Source organism: Akebia trifoliata, chromosome 16, assembly GCF_017979445.1.
Source record: "Akebia trifoliata isolate Shusen 1 chromosome 16, ASM1797944v1, whole genome shotgun sequence".
In the NCBI taxonomy this organism is placed as follows: domain Eukaryota; kingdom Viridiplantae; phylum Streptophyta; class Magnoliopsida; order Ranunculales; family Lardizabalaceae; genus Akebia; species Akebia trifoliata.
In genome coordinates, this window is record NC_141390.1 from 32,118,266 (window position 1) to 32,140,438 (window position 22,173).

Genomic DNA, 22,173 nt, shown 5'->3' on the forward strand with positions numbered 1-22,173 from the left:
AACGGGTCCCACGTCAATCTTAACCGTCCAAGAGATAGTTTTGTTCATCATCAATGGTCACAATTACCAATAATCGATCGAAACCCATTGTTCAAATTTTCCAAAAAAATTTCGATTTTTCTATGATTTCTTTTTCTTGTTTATTTGATTTAAACCAAATTGAAAATAATTAACGAATCCAAATTTTGTAACCATGTCTGGAAGCCCTCTACCGTAGAGAAGAAATCTAGAGTGTAGCTCCAGAGAGCTCATCCCCATTAAATATATACGTATATATTTATCTTAGAAAGTCATCTGAGTGCCCTGAAATTCATAAAAGAGGTTTGGTCAGATGTGATATTGTATTTTTGAAAGACTTTTATTTTTAGAGAAAGACTCTTTCTTGTTGGGGTTTCTTAATTTGGAAGCTGAGGTGAGAATTCACAAGACTTAAGTTTAATTGAAGTTGCATAAGTTTGAAACTTTTGCGCGGATTGACCTTATGAAAGTCAAATCACAATAGCTAAAAGAATAATGATAATCTGATGTTCTTTTTTCAAACGCCACGCTCTCTGACCTGGCAATTATATAACCATAAACCTTTTTTCTTGTGTATCCCGAAATAAAAGATCTACAATTATGTAATGGGGGCGTACAAAGAGTGTTTGAAAAAAGAACATCAAATTATCACAATTCAAATGAAAATTCTCTTTAGTTTCTATTTTAAAAAAGTACAAATTTCTAATTATCAAGACTATAAGGCATGACAAATGATATGTTTATTATGCAGTTAGATGCATCATCTCTTTACGTGTCTGACATCATAATTGAAAATCTTCGAGAATTTAATTCAAAGAGGAAATTGTTGCTCTTATGATACGAAAGCCTTGGTATGATGCTCACCAAGGGTTAGTTGAGATGGTAAAAGCGACTAAATTTGTTTCCCAAGTCGTGCCTTCGAATTTTTATATGCCCTTGATTGAAATTGATGTGCGGGGCCTATGGGTGGTCAATGCACATCCTTAGTGAATAGTCCTACTTCGTAAGAGGTGGGGACACCTTAGTCGACCCCAAAAAAAAAAAACAAAGAAGTCTTGGTATGATCCCCTTGAAATCAGGAATTGAGTTGATCTTCCATTGAAATTCCATTGATCATAGTTAAGCCTTGATCCCCATGACATAGCTTCCGTTGGTTAGAACAATTTGAACTGAGATGAATGGGTCAAGTAGCCGTGATTGGCAAGAATTGAATTAAAAAAAATATTGACCATAGTACGAAGAGAGACAATCAAGGAGCTCATACTTTAGCATGATCGATAAGGTCGAGAAAAATGATTCTAGTTACAAAGACTTAAGTATCACATGTCTTGGGTTCATTGATGAATGATTCTACACATGAAAAAACAAATGAATTAGTGATCTACATTCACTAAATTTAAATATTTCAACAATGATCAACATCAATAATTAGAAATCATCCATGAATAATACTCAAATCTAATGATTAAAAGTCATCAATCAAGACAATCTTTTGTATGTATTACTATAAAATACACGTCCAATTTTCATAAGTGAGTAAGCATGCGACAAGACATTTTTATGGGACGAGGGGTGGCATTAAGCTTTGTATCCTAATTATAAAAGTATTTCTTTAAGAAATAACTTTTCTAAACACTTAAATGATTACATTAAAATTTTGGATAATTTGGATCACTGATTAATGTAGATATAAAAATCTTGCACCATCACTAGGTCTGCAACCTCTTGTTGATTATCCTTTGTTCCTTTAAATCTTCTTGGGTGTGTCAATACCACAGAACCTCTGATACCTAAGTCAGTCCATAAAATAATTTTGATAGAGTTTCAGAATAATTTTGGGTATGCCTTTTTTTATTTTTTATATAGAAAAAGATAGAATCACCATTTTTAGAGGTTTTCTAACTCATCCTTATCACAATTAAGTAGTATTGCTTAATTAAGATTTCCCGTCTTTTGAATCTATTTTTGTTGGAAAACCTTTTAATTGCCTGCTTAAATTTCTAAAAATTAAGGATTCGACTTGATCTGTGGTGGCACAGCATTCGAGGGAATCCTTCTGACATTATGCCTTTTGGTTCCATCATCTCCTTACTCGAGCTCTAGGACAACCTACACAGAGTTCTAAGTCCAGTACAATCATATCACAATCGACCTCCCTCGTATCACTAGGTGACAAGTGTCATCATCTTATAATACTTTTAGATTTGACCCTTCACAATTAATATCTTAGATATAGTCTAAAGGGTATTTTAGTCCCTATTTTCTTTTAGACTTGTTATTAACAGGCTTTGAAAAAAAATACACTCAAAAGTCACTCAATTGACGTGGCACGTGCACAGAACCATTGATTTTTTTTTTCGGGATACACAAAAAAAGTATCTACGATTGAGTGAATTTTGAGTGTTTTGTTTTTTAATAAAAATCGTAAAGATAGTACGATTTAAATAAATGTAAATTTAGTTGAGCTACATTTCAACAAAAGCAAGAGGCAAAAAAGTTGGTCCCAGGCCTCGAGCTTTTGGTCCATTTTCAATAGAAGTTGAAAATTGAATTATTACTACATTAAAATTTAAAATCCTAAAATAATTTTAGTGGATAAATGAATTTCTCTATACTACCATTCAGAATAAGACATTTTTACAAATGCAAATCCAAACAGTCCCTAATTGCCAACTAATGCCCCAAAAGATAAGCTTGGGAGCAAAAACATGGCCAAAACATCACAAAATACAAGAAAAAATGGTTTCAATAATAATAGTAAAATTAATCATCTAATCACAACGATACGATAGTTGCCTACGAAACTTAGCCACTAACTACATAATCAATTGCGTGGCTAACTACAATATAATTTTGATTAGTTTAAGGCTGATCCCTAATCAAATTAGCTTAGCTAATAAGTTGATTTAATTATTTAATCATTTGTTAAGTTTAAAAGAGACATTCTATCGCCACACTAACTTTTACTAAGAGCACCTCACCTCAATTCATGCGATATATATCAAAGAATAATTGTGAGATTCTCTTAGTAAAAATTGGTGTGGCAATAGAATATTCTTTTAAAAAGATGAGAGATTCAACCTTACCCACTTTCTTGAAACTCATCCTTTTGTTAGATTCAAGTTGCAAATGAGCTGTGTTGTGGAAATGGTGGAAGACACCAAAGTTTTTTTTTGGAGTATTGTACTGTTGTGTTCTATGGATGACACGTTACAAAAGAAAATCCATTAAATAAATGTGCTTCGTGACTAGCTTTCCTACATCTCTTTCTTTCTTTCTTCTTTTAGGCAAAGTTGGTGACCTATAAAATCAAAGGTACTGTAACGTGGCACATTGACAAGTCTTTTGTGTTACTCGGGATCATTTGACCACTGTAACCATTCCAAGGAAAGAATTTCCCCTGACTCGATAGACATATAAGTTGGACCCGAATACATTCAAAGTTGAATAAAGGTTACTAGTGGGAGATTCCTTGGCATATGGGACAGATATTTTTAACTCACAAGAAAGTCAAATTGGGATTTTACAAGATCCCAATCGACCAATGATATATGATGTCTAAGTGTGGATATCTTTTTTTTTTTTTAAATTGAGAATGTGATTTTGTGTGTGATTGGTTAAACTCTATGAAATTTTGGATGGACTTTCAGAAGAAAAAATAATTTATATCCAAGATTTCCTGGAGACCTTAGCATTATTCACTATATTCATTTTTCAATAATGCCTATATTTATTTTGTCTTTTAAATTGTGTTTGGGTTGAGAGAAGAGAAGAAAAAAGAAAATAAATGAATTTCTCTCCATTTCTATTATTTGGATTGTCAAGTGGGGGAGAGAAAAAGAGATATATATATATATATATATATATAAAATGAGTTTTCATTCTCTCTAAAAGTGTAGAGGAGAGGAAAGGAGAAAAATGGAGAAAAATCCTTATAAAATATTTTATAATTCCAACTTTCCTCCTAGATCTTTTTTAAGATATTTTAAAATTTCAAAGTTGTCCCAAGTTTTCTCTTATATATCAATCCAAACATAATGGAGAGAAATTGAATTTGAGTTTCTCTTCTTTTCTCTTCTCTCAAGGAGTTTCTTTTCTCTCCATTTTTCTCAATCAAACATAGCATTAGTGAAAAATCAAGTTATAATGGTCTTCTATATAATAAATGCTTCTTTACATAGTAAATACTTGTCTTTTACATAATAAATGCTGGGCACATTTTAGTATTTGAATTTAAATGTATTCTTTGTAATAAATACTCTGGCAATGAATGCCAACATAATAAATACATTTATTAAGAGTATAATACTTATATTTATTATGGAAAAAAAACTAATATACACTTGTCTTTTATCACTAAAAGATAAAATAGACAATGATATAATTGAAAAAAGAATATAGTGGACAATACCAATGTCTTCATGAGGTCTTGATCAATTGGTTATTCAAAATGTCTCATAACTTGAATTTTACATGAATAATGTTAAAGTGACTTTCTACGACATTGCATTGGACACTGAGTTGACATGGAGGTGTGCACAAAATCATGAATGTTTTTCTCAAGCTACCAATGAAAACTGAAAAGAATCCATGATTCTCTGCACACCTCCACGCCAATTCAATGTCTTGTGCAGTCACTTTAGCATTGTCAATTTAAATACCATGAAATCTATGGAGCAAATTCTTTGTAGTTTGGTTTTCTAATAGTTTCCTATAGTAGAATTTACATGGTAGAGAGGAATCTGTTGGAAGGAAAAACTAAAGCCTCAACCATTATTCAGATCATGGGGGAGATTGGATTTAAAAATAAAAAAATTGAAAGAGAACAAATTTTTTTAGCCTTATCAAAGGTTTGGAAGATGGACGTCCCTGAACTTTCAATTTTTAACGACTAGATTGTTGTGCCTATGTGATATGGCGTTTCCTCAACCGTCAAAATCCACTACAAAGAGTTGCAGGGAAAACTTATTGTACACGATCCGCTCCATAAAATTCATCTTCATTTTAACCTAAATATTGTGGCAAGAATATGTTTCTTCCCATAATTTTAATTTTAGAAAATTGAATAAAATTCTAAGTAAGAAAGTAAAACTTCAATATTTGCATTAAGATTTCTGCAAATGTTCTAGAAATACAAACAAACACTACATGTCAAAGGACACGAGAACAAGTACACAATTTTTATTCCATTGCTCTTATAAGTAGCAATGACACACACATGAAACAAAGAAACTATGGAAACGAAATGCCTCCAACAATCTCAAGAGAGATCCAAAGCTTATTCCTAAACATCCAAAAACAGAGCTAAGACCACAACTTAGACAGTTACCAACAAGAATTCATCCCTTTTTAAGCTATTGAAGCAAGTTAAGGTTCAGGTTTTGGGAGGTACTTGTCACCTAGGTTCTTGATGATCTCTTTAGCACCTTCTATGAAGTTGTTTATAAGCTCGCCCGCTGGAAGTATATCCTTTATGAGCCCAACACCTTGTCCTGCATACATAACCATATGTTCGAGCTCGCCTGCAGTGGTTGGATTAGCCGCTTGTCCAGCAAATCGACGTATAACAGTTTCCTAACCAAGAAATTAAGAAGGAAAGTTACAAATATTTTTTATTTCATAAAAAAGAAAACAATTCTTGAAAGATAATGTAAAGGAAGGAACACAATTATGCAAAATTTACCCCTCCATGAATGATGGAATAACCAATTATAGGTTGATCTGAATTGTTTTCGACATCTTCTGGTACATTTTTCCATTGTTGATGAAAAGGTGTGTTTAGGCATCGAACGGGTGCCCTCCATGACGCACGACTATACAAATCAGTGTAATCCGTATCTGCTTCGGTGTATTGGAGCAACTGTTGCTTGTAGTAATCATTCGCATAAGCCTCCTTTGTTGCTATAAACCTTGATTAAAGTCGAGCCAATTATAATACAATTGCATCACTAATACATTTTGATTTAGGCTAGTAATGGAATGAAACATTGATCCCAAAACATTCAATGTTTCATAAGACTATCTCAATGTATCTTGGGACGGTGATCACCTTGATTCCACATATGTTTGTTGGTAATTAATTTTGTTTAGAGAGAAAGAAATCACAAGCAATAATGAGAAAGAAAGAATATTGTTATTGTCATTCTTATCATTGATCGAAGTTTTAATTGTTTCAAAACTTGAGAAAAAATGAATAAATTTTCTTTGATTCCTTCATCAATTGCTGACTAAAACCAAGTCCCATTATATAGCACAATATTGAACAAATCAAGTCATACCTTGTCCCCATGCATATACCCTTGGCACCCAATGCTAGGGCAGTGACGTAACCACGAGGATCAGTGATTGATCCTGCACCAACAACAACAATGTCCCTGTCCCCAACTAGATCAACCACTCTAGGGAGCAAGGCTACCAAAGAAACCTAGCCATTAAATAGTTGAATATTAATTTGGGTTAGTTCATGATAAAAGAGGTGTAGAACAATCATAAAAGAGGTGTTTGAATTTTTTTTCTTTTTCTTTTTTGATGGAAGTACAAAACAAGGCATATAGGAAGACTAAAATTATTATGTAATACACACGTGGTTTCAAATATTTAAAAGATATCGGATAATGATAAACTGACACTCTAAAATTGACGCTCTACGTCCACTCTCTAACTTGGCATAGGTTTAGAATCATAGATCTTTTCCTTTTGAATCCCGAAGAAAAAGATCTATCATTCTATGAAGTGTTAGGTTAGAGAGCGTACAAAGAACATAATTTATCACGACTCTTAAAATATATAAGATAATGGATACCAACTATGTGGTAATAATAATTTGTTTTAATTTCAAAGTAAATACCAAAAGTTAAGACTTTAGAGGATAAAATTAAATTTAGGTAAATACACATGCTATAAATATATTTGAATGCTTATGATTTTCTAACTCGAAAATTTACGCTTGATCTGTACTCAGTTGACGTGGTAAGGGCACATAACCGTTGATCATTTTTCCTATGTACCTCAAAGCAAAAGATCTATGGTTCTGTGCCCTTGCCACGTCAGCTGCATACAGACATAGTGAAAATTTTTGAGTCCGAAAATCACGACTCATTTTAAAAACACCTATGAAACGTGATTTGGGTTTCTTGCTCACCTTGTTTAATTAAAAACCCAAATTTAATTATCAAGTGGGGCATAAATAAAAGAAAATAAAATATTTTGGGGGAGACTTGTTAAACATTGATGTTAATGATAATTAATAGAAGAGTCTAACCGTCCCAATAATGTGCCCTCCAGCTTCCATTCCTTGTGCAATTATACAATCTACCCCCGCGGCTACTGCTTTTTCCGCATCCTTAATTGAACCAATCTGGAAAAAAAGAAGATGAAAAATTCATAATTTAAATTAATAAATTTAGAAGTACATGAACCAGGGCAAAACATTCATATATAAATTTGCAACATATAGGATAACATCTGTAGTTGTTAAAGACCATACAAGATTACTTTAATATAACCATAAACATATTTGCTAAGGTAGCATTTGAGAGCTGTTTCTAATGTTTTGGACTGTAAAACCGTGTTAGGGTTTTAAAGTAGAATAATGATGAATGCACGCAGTTTTGATACGCTCGATTGGGTACACAGCTGACGTGGCAAGGAAACAGAATTGCACTTCTTTATCCTGTGTATCCTGATAAAAAGATCTATGATTCTGTGCCCTTGCCACATAAGTCACATACCCAACCGCGTGCATTCATCACATAGTACCCTTTAAAGTGTGATTTGGAATGAAACAAGTCCTTTTTTCACTTCAATTGAACATAGAAATTGAAAATGGACCATAAGGAGAAGTTATCTAAATCAACGTCTTACTTTCAATATTTTGGAACACATTATTTTTAGTTTATGACTGAAATATCCGTAGAATATATCTAAAATATTGGGGATATTAACGAAAAAGTGATCAAATTTTGACGAATTTAAGATTCCAGCTCACTAATCATTTTAATTATCAAAACGTGAATGATAATGAATTTGGAGGTTTTAAAGTGACTATTTCACAGGTTTAAAGTGACTAATTGGAAATAGTTATCACTTTAAAACCTCCAAATTCATTACCGATCATGTTTGGGTAATTAAAATGAGCAGTGAGTCGGAATTGTAAATTCTTCAAATTCAGCTCAAGAAATGGTAATTCACCCAAAATATTATATCATTGACCATAATGTCCAAACTTTTTACTATGATTACCTAATATCTAAGTTGTCACCAAACAATTAACTACCGTAACCATTATTCTAACAAAAGTTCTTCTAGACGCACAACAATTTCTAAAGGATTTATGTGCTTAGATGAGAATTATTTAATTAAAAAAGGAGGATTTGAGGTTAATTAATACTTGGTGCAAGATCTTGACTCCATTTTTGTGTGCCTCATCAACCATCTCCTTAGTGAAGTCACCCCAGTAAACTTGCATGCATGCGAGCTTCGCGTCAAAGATGGCTTGTACGGTTCTCGAGTTATCAAATTCCAGCAGAATACCAGCCCCAAAGGGTTTGGTCGTCAGCTTCTTCGTCTCAGTGATCACCTTCTGTGTCATGTCATAGTTATTCTGCACAAGAAGAAAATATGCACTATTACTAGGACCCCATGTAATAATACTGAGCTTGATACACGATGTGAAAAAAACCTAAATTTGACGACCTTGGGCCATAAAATTCGACAGACCAAGAGGTCAAATTGGTGTCGAATTTTTCATTGTCAATTTTTTTTTCGACATACCGAAATTATCAAATCAATGAAGGATGGGAGAAACTTGACAGTTCTAAACCATCAAATTTGAGAACATCAAGAATTTCGACGGTCCTAAACCATCAAAATTCAGTTTCTAAAATTTGTGGACTTTGGCCCGTCAATTTTTTCTGTTGAATTTTCCAGTTTTCACGTAGTGATATATAGCTATCTTACATGGTAATATGTCTGGATAATGGGTTAAGTCTGCCCAATGATCCAACCTGGTCTCATCGGCCAGAGTACCTAATGTTGATTGGGTTTTTGGATCCTGTGGATTTGGTTGGATATGGATCTTAGGAATCATGATCCATTGGATTGAGTTCTAGATCAACAATGAACCTCTACCACTGATATAATAAAGGAAAAATTACTTAAAAAGACTCTCAAAGAGGGACTTCTTTCTAAATAGTCTCTAAGTTTTGGGCGGTCTCTTAATAATCTATTTTGTAACTCGGATCTCCTCTCCCGTATTTCTCACGATTGAATGTTCTAACCGTTCGAACTCATAATTTTCATTCAAAAAATTGGATTTTTCGCATCTCATCAATTGAGTTTTGGAGATTCCATTGATTTAAGAAGAAAGAAGAAGCTATTTTCAAGATTTTTACAAGCATTTTGAAGATGTATCTTACTATAATATATTAATATCCTTCTGTTTCATTGCAGTAATTTCACTTTTCTTTTTCAAACAACAAAGTTGTATCAGTGTTTAATATCATCCTTAAGAAAATTGGTTCGCTTCGGTTCGGCTCGGTTTGGTAAATTATCATCCTTCATGAAAATAAAGAATTATATGATTATAAAGGTACATGAGTGTTCCACAAGTAAATTGATATTAAGTATGATTATATGAATAATTAAATATTCTTTTGAAGCAAGATAACTAAATATTTTTATTTATTTTAAAATACTAAATACTATTTTTAAAATATTTAGAAATTTAATATATTCTCATTTGACTTGTCCAATAGAATTGTCAACTTGAACGGAGTTGAATTTTTCTTTGTTTTAAAACCATGATTAAAAGTATAAAAAAATAAGTAAACTGAAGTTTAATTAACCTAAAATGCCAATAATCAGTATCATATATGACATCAATGCCTTATCTCAAAGATTTAGGGTTGAGTTAAATGAATCATGTTCTTCTCCTCCACTATGTTCAAAGCCAAATCTCTAGCTATTGAGAATGAAATATCAATAGCAAGTTAAAAAAAAATAAAATAAGGGACCAGCTGGTTGCACACAACCCATTACCAATTGCATTGCATAACTTAAAACTTCCCATTAATTTGCACTCCATTTGGATGATTACACTCTAAAAATAATTATATATGTCACTTTTTTTTTCTTCCTCATCCATGCCCGTAAAAATTATTGTTGGTTCAATAACTTTTACAAAGAATACTTGGCCGTTTCTAAATCATGTTTACAAAAGTTGCACGTTTCGAAAGCATTTTGCAAGAAATACCATGATTCCAAAGAGAACATGAGAAAAATATAGTGCTACTAGCAGAGATCACGAATAAAGTAGAACAGAGAATACAAAGCTGTAGGAACATGAACAAACTTTAAATCCTAAAAGGTTAAGTATTACAGTGCAACATTAGGTTAAAAAAGTGATTATAGAAAACAAAAAACGAAGGAAGAAAAAAAGCGTACGGTGGGACTAGCCAATAGACCGATGCCTCCAGCATTGGCAACGGCCGCGACGAGCTTGGGCCCGGCAATGTCGGCTCCCATGGGTGCCAACATAATACCGTTGTCGAACCCAAGGATCCCTCCGAAACTCATCTCTTCCCTTCTTTCTTAGAATTCTCTCTCAAAGATTTATAAGCACAGGAGAATTGAGGAAACTAACAGGAATGAGGGAGTGGACCATAATGCCCTCTTTATAGAATTTTCAGGCCAGCTGGTCCACCTACTCTACTCCCAACCAGCTCATTAATTTGGATTTCATCCTTATGCATGGTCGTCCTTTTCTTGTTTCCCAGTAAAAGTAACAAAATGACCTCATCATGCTCATTTCTTGCTTCTGTGAACATTATCAAATTGTATATTATATTGTGGGAATATTAAATTTTTTCGCGGTTACTTGCACTTACTGTCTATCTTTTTACGTTTTTTTTTCCTTAAACTATTTGAAAAACTATCAACCCACAAATCAGTTTGTTGAAAATATGCTAAGCAAACAAAGAGACATATTGAATTAAATCATACAACTGACATGGGTATACCATGTACCTTTGAAAGAATACATCTGAGAACTTTTGAATGATTTAGAAAAGAAAATTATTAGAAACAATACTCCTGAATTCAAAAATTAGTCGTTAAGGACCTTTTAAGTAGATGATTTACATGAATATCTTTTTCTATTTTTTTGATAACCAGGTATCCATGTAGTCAAGGGACTAGGCCTGTATAGGAGCTTTGCCCAATTCATAGACCATGATCTTGTCCAAAGACAAGTCTCGAGGCACATGCAATGCCTGTACATCACACACACTAGGTAAGTTACAAAGCATCCTCATAGTTGCCCCCAGAGAAATTAATTTTCATACGGGATTTGAACTCATGACATACAGGCATTAATCGTTTATAAGTTTGAAATTGCTGTTACTTAGTAGGTCAAGATCCGTTGACTCGTGAAAAAAACACATGATTCCAATCCTTTAAATGTAAAATCCAATAATTGAGATTTATCCTCGGGATAAGTATTTTCGAGATCTTAGGTTATCTTAATAAAATTTACTTTATGATGAGGGTAAAAAATATTATTGATGTTGAAACTTTGGTATTAAATAAACGTAAGGACAAATGGGTCTTTGTAAGCTGTACAATGATATAATCTTATCAAATGATGCTACGGCTCTGCGCATCGTCCCACGAGCTTCATGCATTGTGCTTCTCCCACGAGAAGCTTACCACCTATACTAATAATAACGAACACGTTTCAATTTAACTCTAGATCTCGTGGTATTATATATGTGAAGAATAAGTCCACGCCAACCCCTGAAAAATAGGGATAATTAGAAACAAACTCCTTTTGTTTGTGATATTAGGTAGATCGCCTTCACCATTTGCCCTCCCCCATTCCACTCTTCTCGAAATTTAAAAAAAAAACAAAAACAAAACCAATAAGAAAGCTCTCCATTTCACAAGTACTCTTGAGTAAACATAGTCACTAAGTCAAAATACAGGTTTAAAACAGCAAGGAAAACTTTGATAAAAAAAAAAAAAAAAACCGGAGCAAAACAAGAAAGAAATCAGAAATAAAAAATATATATTAAAATTTATAAGAAAAAAATGTAATACATATAATATGTTTGGCATTTCTTCTAAGTTTTCAATATCTTTTTTTATTGACTATTTATGTATGATAACATATTTTCACACATAATTATAAGACGAGTTTTTTTTTTTTTTTTTAACAGTTGAAATTTCAAAAGCGTTTCAAACTAGGCTTTTTCAGACAAACAAAAAAAATGGAGTTTTGTTTTTTCTTTTTTTGTACTATGTGAGTTGGGCACACGTTAAAGTGCATTAAATATACATGGAAAATTGAAAGTTGTAATGAAAATGACCTAACAAAAATCTTTTTTTTTACCAAAATACCCTCAGGTGTTTATTCCCAAGGTGTGTATTTAATATTTATTGCACTTTAATGGGCACATGTTAATTATCCCCTGTTTCTTAATCTTAGCTTCTTACCATTCTGAGCCCAACTCTCAATTCTGTCATTAGGGGTGGTAATCTCAACACGACTCGAAAATAATACGAAATTAGTGAGTTTGAGTCAATCTTAATTGAATTTGAGTCATAATAGTGCCAATCTATCTAACACGATTATTAAATGGGTTGGGTTTGGGTTGTGACGGTCAACCCTCCTACCCCGTTTAGACACGTTTAGTTATTCTGTCAATAACGTGTAATTTTAAATATATCAACAATTATTTAGGAACTTTTTAAATTACTCATTTTTTTTCTATACTTTCCTCTAATTTTTTCATAATACATTTTTTTTCAAATTCTATAAATAGAAAATGTGTTTTAAGATATTTTAAATGGTTAAGCTTTAGTTTGGGAAAGAAAAAATAAAATTTCTTAATAAGTTATTTATTTATATTTATATTTTTTTACTCCATTTTTTTCATTAAAATCTAGAGGTATGTAGTATTTGATTCTTAATATTGACAAAATGACCCTCAATAAAATTTAAGATCTTATCAAGTAAGGCTATTATGTCTCATGTGATAATGAAATACACTTTTCTTAATCAATCATAATAATTATATTGAAAAATACTTTTCTTACTAAGTTAGTAAGGAAAGTTTATGACTGGTGACCACATCACCTTATGGCATCCAAAAATATGATCAAAAGAAAGTTATTTTTCACCATTGAACCAAGTTTACAGTTGTGTGACTTTATTTTTGGTGGTGGAAATGAAATTTATTTTTTTTCAATAAAGATTAGAATTTTATGTAAGTGCTGGGATCCATTGACTCCTAAGAATGACTCATGAAAAAAATACCTTATCCCAACCCTTTAAACAAAATATCCAATGGTTGAGATTTATGAGTATCTTCATAACACAAATCTCGAAGATAGATATCTCGAGGATAAAATCTCAACCATTGGATTTTGCATTAAAGGGTTAGGATCATGTGTTTTTTCCATGAGTCATTCTTACGAGTTAAGGGATACCGACCTTTTATTTAATAGGTTGTATATGGGATGGGTCAGGAATACCCAGGGGTGGAGCGAGGATTTGGCCCATGTGGGGGCAATTAAGAGTAGAAATTTTTTTGTAGGGACAACTAAGAGAGAAAACAATAGTTGTGGGGGCTACAAAGAATGGAAATTATTTTTTTATCTGCGCTAAAATCCGTCGCAATAGCTTACTAATCCATAGACATTGAAAATTCTTGTGGGTGCAAGTGCCCCCATAACCCCCCACAGTAAATCCGCCCTTAGGTATACCTTATATATAAATGGGTTGGGTTTGGATTTAAGTTTTTGACACGATTATTAAATGGTTTGGGTTTGATCAATTTTTCATAATACCTTTACCTCCACACGAGACAATCACGACCCGACCCATTGCTACCCCTATATGCAATCACTCACAGATCACAAGTGAGGAAACTTTACCGTCATGGCTTTGACAACTGTCTTCAGGCCCACAAATGTTTGAACCACTCTTTGTTGGACAAGCACGCCAAAAATGCTCAAATTCAACGATTCTAAATCAATAACCAGACTGACTTTCAGTTGAAGTTCACTGTGAGTGAGATATTTCTTTCTTTGTTTGACTTGCCTCCTTGGGGATGATTCTTACTTTAGATAAGTTGATTTCTCATGGGTAGATCACTCCTAATTTTTGTCCTCTTTGTAAGAGTGATGGAGAGTCTGTGAATCACACCTTCTTCACTGCTCTTTCTCCCGAGGTATTTGATCATCCTTCATGTCTTCGTTTCATATGTATTGGGTTTTACCAAAAAACTTATTTTTAATATTAGAAGGCCAGGCTTTCAACGTCTTCTCTTATAGAAAAATGCACATTTTGGCTATCCTTCCTTCGACCATACCTTGGAGTCTTTGAAAAGTGAGAAACAACAAGGTGTTTCAAAGCAAGGTGAACCATTCACATATGGTGTACATGGAGATTTTAATATTATTTTTTTTTTTTAGCGAAGTTAAGCAAGGACTACTTTGGATTTTCGTTTGAGAACTTTGTTTTTAGATGGGATAGCTTATGCAACTAGCAAATTCTAATTTTTGTCTTCCCGTCTTTGTTTTCATTAAAATTTAATTTTTAAGGAAAAAAAAAAATGAGTGTAAAATGGTAAAACAATATCTGAATTTTAACAGCGTCAATTAAAGATGAGGTAAGTGTGATTATCAAAACATTTGGGGTCAACATAGAATTATGCCAAACTAGAAGGGGTCCAAATTCAGCTTCTTCTAATTTTTTTTTTTTTTTTTAAAGTGTGGATAAATATAGTGTCCAATCACGTATAAACCTCGAATAGGTTGTGAACTTAGGGTTACTTGTTACAGATGCATGAATGATTTCAATATGGGATTTAAGAGATTTATTATTATAGTTTAATATGCGATTTGATAATATAATATGGGAACTCCACCTATTAGGAATAATTACAATCCTAACCCTAGTTTGATTTTCTCCTAACCAACCCCATCTTGGTGACCATGACTATATACATTTTGAGTATATCAAGGTCTCCAATGAAGAATTGGTGACTTCTAAAAAATGATGAGTTCGTTACTTCTCAAATTAACAAGTTCGGTGTGTATCCTAACTGACCCAAAATGCATATATTATCTTTGGCGAAACCAACATTTGGATCAAAGCATAATTTTAAAAACAGCGTAATGTTTCATCAAACTCGTAACTAGTAGAATCCACAGTAAATAAAATCGAACTGTTGGCATATACAAAAGCAAAAGCAATAGAAGCTAGCGGAGGGATTTACAGCCCAAACTTGAATCATATATATATATATATTTACAATGTCATTCTCCATTTGTCAGAAGAGAAGGCCAGCCAATCGAATGCCCATTTCACCAGTTCTGTAAAGCCCTCTACTCCACCAACGAATTGTTCTTGGTCGGTATCTCCAGTACCTGCAACATGCAGACATCAAATGACCATTGGATTTTGTTTCTCGACAGGCCTTTTGTTACATGGCATCAAATTCTAAACCACAAATAGATTAAGAGTTTGGCCGGAGCAATCAAATGGTAAGCAAGATTGAGTGGATTCTACTGGGGCATACAAGACCTAGCAAGGATGGACCCCATCTAATGCATCTTAAGAGTTTCTCTCAAATATTTATTGATTTCAAATGAAATAAAGCATAGGGAAGTATTTATCAGGTAAAATTGGATATAAAATTTATTAATCCTACAATAGTTGGAGGAAACAGAAAATTCATCATCAACAAGGCCTTTTATTGCTCCTCAAAAACTGAACCAATTGATCTAGATAAAGAAACTACAAGATACTGCAAGAGATATTCAAAGTGGCCATATGAGTACCTTTCATGTGGCATGATTGAGTGTGATAGCAGCATTCCTGGAAATACCTATAGCTATAAGATTTTGACGAGAACAAATGCTTTCCCAAAAACCACTGAACATTTCACTGTGAATCCACTCCCTTGCTCAATCAAGTTGTGCTGCTGCCGAAAGTAGAACTCAAAGGAACAGACGCTGGCACATGTTGGGGACTCCAGCTACAGACACCTTCCTTTGGGATGAAATCAGAACAGGCACCATCAGTGCTTGGTGAATATGGTTTTGTCACTTTCTTCTTCTGCATTGCCTGTATAATATTGTACAAGAAATGAATATGACGAAGACTTCAATCTTTGGGTGGAATGTGGCTCAATCACATCTCTGTTGTGTTTCATACATGCAAGACCATGTTCTCATCGATATCACTCATACAGTGGTAGGTCTCCCAATGCAAACATGCAAATAGAGACATCCTTACTGTGCGGCACAACTAATAATTTTCTAAACCTCGTAAATACTCTTTTTTTTTAGACTTCTAAGGTGTTGGTCTTAAACAGGCAGTTGGGATCTTTTGATTGGCACAAATTTCACATTTATTCAAAGGATTTGCCTAGCATTTCAGTAGTATACATCAATGAGCAGATGCAACTCATATATGTTGTGCCTGGGGATACAAGGGCTTATATGAACAAGAAGAGGTCAAGCATAAGATACATGTACCTTCGAGTGGTTAGGTCCATAAGTGTACAATGCTAGCTCAATTGAAGAATAAATTTCAAGAGCCTGTTGAGATTCACGGTTGCATTTTATAACACGCATATGTTCCTTCGATTCTGTAGATCTTGTCTGTAAGTAGAGGATAAGCCGAGATGGTGGTGCTTTTGGGTGGTCTTTCTTTCCATGTGCCAGTTCCATTGTCACAAGGTCATCCCATAAAACATCCCACACTACAGAACATGGATCTCTTGCAGGGCTGAACTTCTTCTGGGCCATGATGTTGGAGGGTAGCTGTTATATTGACATAAGCGCAATAATTTAGTTAGTATGTGGTGATCTGGTCTGGAAATAACTGATCAGTGCAAGCAAGCAGAACCATACTTGTAACAGTACAACTCTCCGATGGGTGACTACAAGAATTTTCCCTTTTGGAAGCAAAAAGTGGTCCTCATAAGAATCTGACAAAGCAAACTTCCCCCTAACTTTAAAGAGATCTACTTGGCCGAAAAATGAACCACACTCGGCCAGCTGTAAGATAACCTTCATAATAAAATCACAGCAAGTTAATCAACAAACTGACAACTGTCTACTAACATTTACAGAACATATGAAAAGGCAGTGAGTTTCACAGTAAAAGTTAACAGATCTAATCATAGGCATTATTATTCTCATACACTAATATGCAACTTGGACATGGAAAAAATTGTCACATTTTTATTTATAGGCAACAGATGGAGGGTATTGAACCCCTAGTTGTGTAGTTTTTTTTTTTTCTTCTTAACACTAGCTAACTACTGCAGCATGAAATACTTACCCACAACTTAAAAATATAATTTTCAATAACACACCTGAAATTATATGCATATTTATCGATAAAAAATAAAAAATTAGTGCTCCAGTATTTTAAGAAACTCGGATTTTGTTGTTAGCATTGTCATTTTCTATTTGAGATATAGGAGGGAAATATCATGGGTGACAATTTTCTTATTCTACTTGGTACGGACCATCAGACATAGCCTAAGCCAGTTCCAGTAAAGGTGTTCATGCAGTATTGCCAGGAAAAATTGACTGAACCTAACAAACAATCAGTCAACCATCTGGGTCCTAAATAATTAAAAAGGTAATGAAAAAAAAAAAAAAAAACTCAATGCCCTTTATAGGAAATTTCCATAATTTTCGTTCCTTACAAGTTACAATGTGGTTTTAGTATCTCATGAAATTCCCATAGTCATACTGGCTGATTCATCATCATCAAAGTCTTATCCCAAGGATTTGGGGCAGGCTATACTGGCTGACTAGTTACCCTATTATTCCAGTTCATATAGAAAACATGTCTTCGCTTAATTGGAAAATTCACCCTTTTAGTTCCAGCTAGTAGCATTTGAGTCTCAAGAAATTCTCTGTAATTATACAGGCTGACAATGTTACTCGTTGAAATCTCTTTCTTGTTTCCTCCCATTGAGGAAGTCCCTCTAATTTTTATTTTTTAATCTTTATATTTCTATTATCTTTTATAATTTAATATGGTTGGTTCCATATAAGGTTGGAGTTGTCTGGTTCACCCTCATGGATCCCAGAAGACGCCTCTTTAGTAAACCACAGATAATTCAGTGAAGGTGCAATACTAGCCATTTTGTAGGCGGTTATTAGTAGAAAGTTGAAGTGCTGGTACCTGCCCTTGTGCCTTGTACTCATCATAAGGGCGGAGCAAATTATCTCCACTAATTACCCTTGGCAGCCTTCTGCGAAGCAGTTGTTCCTCTGAAGTTATAGTAGATATAATCTTCATTCTTACAGCATTCGCACCTTCGGTAGTTTTGGACAAAAGATCCAGGACCCCACTCACTGGCTGTGCAGCTGCACCAATAATTCCTTTACCAACACCTTGAACGAAACCCTCGACACCAGAAGATTTTGCACCTTCAAGTGGCTTTGTTAAGATGCCAGTGAATCCTCTGAATAGGCCTTTAGCCAGGGCACCACCTCCTTCTCTGATAACATCGCCAATGTCCTCCACAACTTTACTTTCCTGGAAGAAAAAAATTTCAGTGAACAAAATCACGCCAATACCCGTAAAATAATGTAGAAAAAATCTATCATCCTTTGCAAGTAGACCACAAAAACAGTTTATCAACCACATCAAAAGACACAAGTGGACTTGAAAATGACCACCAAATGGCTTATAGTTTTCAGATGGTATCCAAAAAGCCACAAGTACTAGGGCTGAGATGAGCAACACAATTCGCTGTATATAATTTTTTTGTCTGAATCACCATATGTTGACATATAAATATAACTGAATTTCCCGAAATCCATGATACATATGAATACAAGCCTCATCCAGTAAGTTAATAACATGTTTTAATCTTTTTTCAGTTTTTTTAGGTTAATTATGTTTCTACTACTTACTGCATGCCAAATATAAATTTAAATATTTGGATTCTTTTAGATTAAATCATGTCAATATGGTGGTATGCTAGGCAGATAGAGGTATCCAGGTATCAAAGATGCTGACTGTCGGAAAGAAATGTGTTATCGAATTGTTATGATCATCATATAAGGAAAATTGAAAAGATCCTAAGAGGGAGCCATCAAATGGTTGCTCCCAATCCCTGCATTTGAGCCACATGTAACCATAAGCCTCTGGGAAGCGATCCTTGTGGCCTACCCACAATGTTAAGATTTCTTGAAGTAGAAACTGACCAACGTGCAAATTTATGTGAGGAATCAAAATAAAAATGTTCCTTAAATCAATAACCTGTTTCTGCCGGCTTTGAATGAACTTCTTATCCATTGATAAAGCTGCGACACCCTTGCTCATATGCCCTAATGCGCTGCTTGCATTGCCAAGTATATCAACACCCGAGAGTAGTTGAAGAGGCTGACTGAGAAGATCCTTTTGAATATTTGAAATGGCGCTACTAACAAGGGCACTCTGCCGCATGCATATGTCTTCATGAAATCTTTGATTAATCCTGACCTGATGAACTCACATCAATATAACTTATATTCAGTCCTATATTTCCCAGAATCTTTTGTCATAACTCATAACTAACTTCGTCATTTATGGAAAGGCTAGATATATTTTGAGATCTTCAAATATTAATAAAACTTTAAGTTCCTCATGAGTAAAAATAATGATTAAAACTTTAAATTAATGATTAAAAATACATGATTTAAAGAATTCATTTCTCAATCATTAATATATAATCTTAATGTCTTCATTCCTTTTATAATTTGTTCAATAAAACCACCCAAAAGGAGTTGTTCTCTCTGAATGTCCCTTGTGGAGAAAGCTCGCAAGATTTATGACTAGTGTCTGAATTTCAAAGAACAATGTTCTATGAAGACACTGTTATCCTGTGCAAACTGTGAACAGGACTAAAGAAGTCCCAACACTTCCTTTTTACACCTAATAAGTAAACATCAAGTTTAAGGTACTCATGGGGCAGACCCTAACAGCATAAGAATGAAGGGTCATGGGTTCAACCCCATGACAGGCCGGTTTCTTCAGTGGATTTGAAATCACCTATTTCCCAAGGGCTAGCCCTGGGTACTGCCCCATAGAGTTATTGCATTTTAACTGAAAAAAAATTACATATTAGTAGTGCTAATGCAAGGATCTGGACCACCATCTGATGGGTCCCACCTCGAAGATTCCATGTGAAAGATTAGAAAAGAAACCTTCACTGTTGTAACGATCCAATCTACTTCTTTGGATGGTTAACAAGGTAAGTTCAGCTATCCAAAAACGGAACTATAGAAATGGTTATTATAGTCCAATCAGGTCAGTTATGGCATAAGTGAGACTAAATGAGTGGTGGGTCCCAACCCCTTGCATGTATGCACTTGCTTTGGTATGGCCTTGTGAGACAGTCCTTACTATCCAGGCCACCCAGGCATGCCCTTAGATTTCCTCGAAACAAATTTGAAGTGTATCTATATCTATCTTAAGGGAACTAAAGATTCAAATAACTACAGAATGACATAAAAGAAATAATTACAAGACTTACAGGCATATTCTCAGTGTTCCCCAGTGCAGTCATCAAAGATGACCAAAATCCAAGTACGCCCCTTGGTCGTTGAGTCGGTGACATTGTCATTGATACTTTGACTCGTATTTCCGAGATGTTCAGAACGCTATTATTCCAAGGAAAAAAAAAATCTTTCAGAAATTTCAAACAAATAAATACTGAAAAAGAAATGCCGATATTTTGCTGAAAAAATTGAAAAAATCAAGAGGATTTCTTGCATACCCAATTTGTATAATTGGATCAACCGAAACAGCAGTTGTTTGCGTGTCATATAACCTACTGGGATTGACTTGCTGAACCATTTCATGAATGCGCCATAAGATTGGTTCGTGAAAGTTAACCAAAAATGCCAAGTTCTCAGGGCCCTGCATTGGAAAAATGGAAAAAAAAAGGTCAAAATTATGATCAACAAAAGACTAGAGAAAATAGAATGAGAGAAGGATCAAAACAAAGTCATTGTTATGAGTTGCATACTTGGAAACCAATATATGGGTAGTTACGTAGATCTAGCGAACCATTTGATTGCATTGTCAAAGACAATTTCAAGATATAATCAAGCTGTTCTCCTACTCTCTGTGGCCTGAAGAGAACAGGCATTGGAGTTAAGGGCAACTGGTTATCTACTTGGATCGCATGCATCCGTAGCTTGAACCTGTCATACAGATAATTTGGGAATTATTGAAGAAGCGCTCATGGAGTCCAGATACTCTAATTTGAAACAAAGCAGACTCTGGTTGAGAATGCTGCAAAGATTGATTGTATCATCCCTAAAATAATATGCTAGACTATTTGTTGGAAGAAAAGTAAACCTGCTGATTCCAGATCCCAAACCAGAGGAATGTGATAGCAGAAGATTCTGCACTGATAGATATAGAATCTCTTCAGGTGTATGATCAATAATAGACAACCCTAGCTCTGAAAGCTCAACGATAACATGAAATTCACATTCTGTGGGGGAAATTGATTGTTGATTTTGAGAATCATTTCTAGAGAGCTTTGACAAAGATAGCGAAGAACTTCTAGACATAATCGCAGGAGGCTCATTTTCTGGCATCCAGTCACTAATCTTAATGACAGTCATCTTATCTTCTTTTAGAACGGTAACACGTAAAGCCCTGACAGGTCCACCAGTTACATGGATGGGCTGATGGTCAAAAATCTCATCAATATTATACTTCTCTGATTTAAATGAATCAGTTCCATCAACCATGATTTCCAATAGCCGTTGTCTACCAAGATCTTCCCATAAAAATGAAGCAGCAGCATTAGGGAAAAAATACCGCCAGGAATCGCTTGTTCCATCCACTTGCCGAAAGCGTATTGGTAGGAACATAGAACGGTTTTCAATCCTGTTGGGAAGTTAAATAGTTACTACAAGAGACAGCAAAGAAAGAATATGGATAAATAAAACCTGAGCTGTCTTATTGACCCTTTGGTACAAATATTCAATAGTTTCGAAACTCTCATCATTCAACACTTAAAAAAAATAAAAAATGAAACATTTGTGTCTTGCAATAACCCAAAAAGGTAGATATCCTGAACTTTTCCCTTTCTAGGAATTTTTCAAAAGCAAGATTTG

At 34.1% G+C, this 22,173-nt stretch overlaps 2 protein-coding genes across 2 annotated transcripts in view; both read right to left on the reverse strand.

The window, feature by feature from the left end:
* Nucleotides 1-5,096: 5,096 nt before the first annotated feature.
* On the reverse strand, nucleotides 5,097-10,672 carry LOC147383660 (uncharacterized). The gene is made up of 6 exons (XM_086428874.1): nucleotides 10,462-10,672; nucleotides 8,408-8,620; nucleotides 7,280-7,375; nucleotides 6,297-6,442; nucleotides 5,702-5,927; nucleotides 5,097-5,592 (listed from the first exon to the last, which is right to left on the reverse strand). Exons 1-6 carry the CDS (start codon nucleotides 10,591-10,593, stop codon nucleotides 5,386-5,388), a joined length of 1,020 nt encoding a protein of 339 aa, XP_086285000.1. The 5' UTR covers nucleotides 10,594-10,672; the 3' UTR covers nucleotides 5,097-5,385.
* Nucleotides 10,673-15,994: 5,322 nt separating this feature from the next.
* Nucleotides 15,995-22,173, reverse strand: part of LOC147383661 (uncharacterized) — a 57,131-nt gene continuing 50,952 nt past the window's right edge. The window contains 9 exon segments of the mRNA XM_086427328.1: nucleotides 15,995-16,150; nucleotides 16,564-16,851; nucleotides 16,942-17,100; nucleotides 18,233-18,589; nucleotides 19,076-19,540; nucleotides 20,574-20,700; nucleotides 20,817-20,959; nucleotides 21,069-21,246; nucleotides 21,404-21,943. Coding sequence (XP_086283454.1) covers nucleotides 15,995-16,150; nucleotides 16,564-16,851; nucleotides 16,942-17,100; nucleotides 18,233-18,589; nucleotides 19,076-19,540; nucleotides 20,574-20,700; nucleotides 20,817-20,959; nucleotides 21,069-21,246; nucleotides 21,404-21,943 — 2,413 coding nt within the window.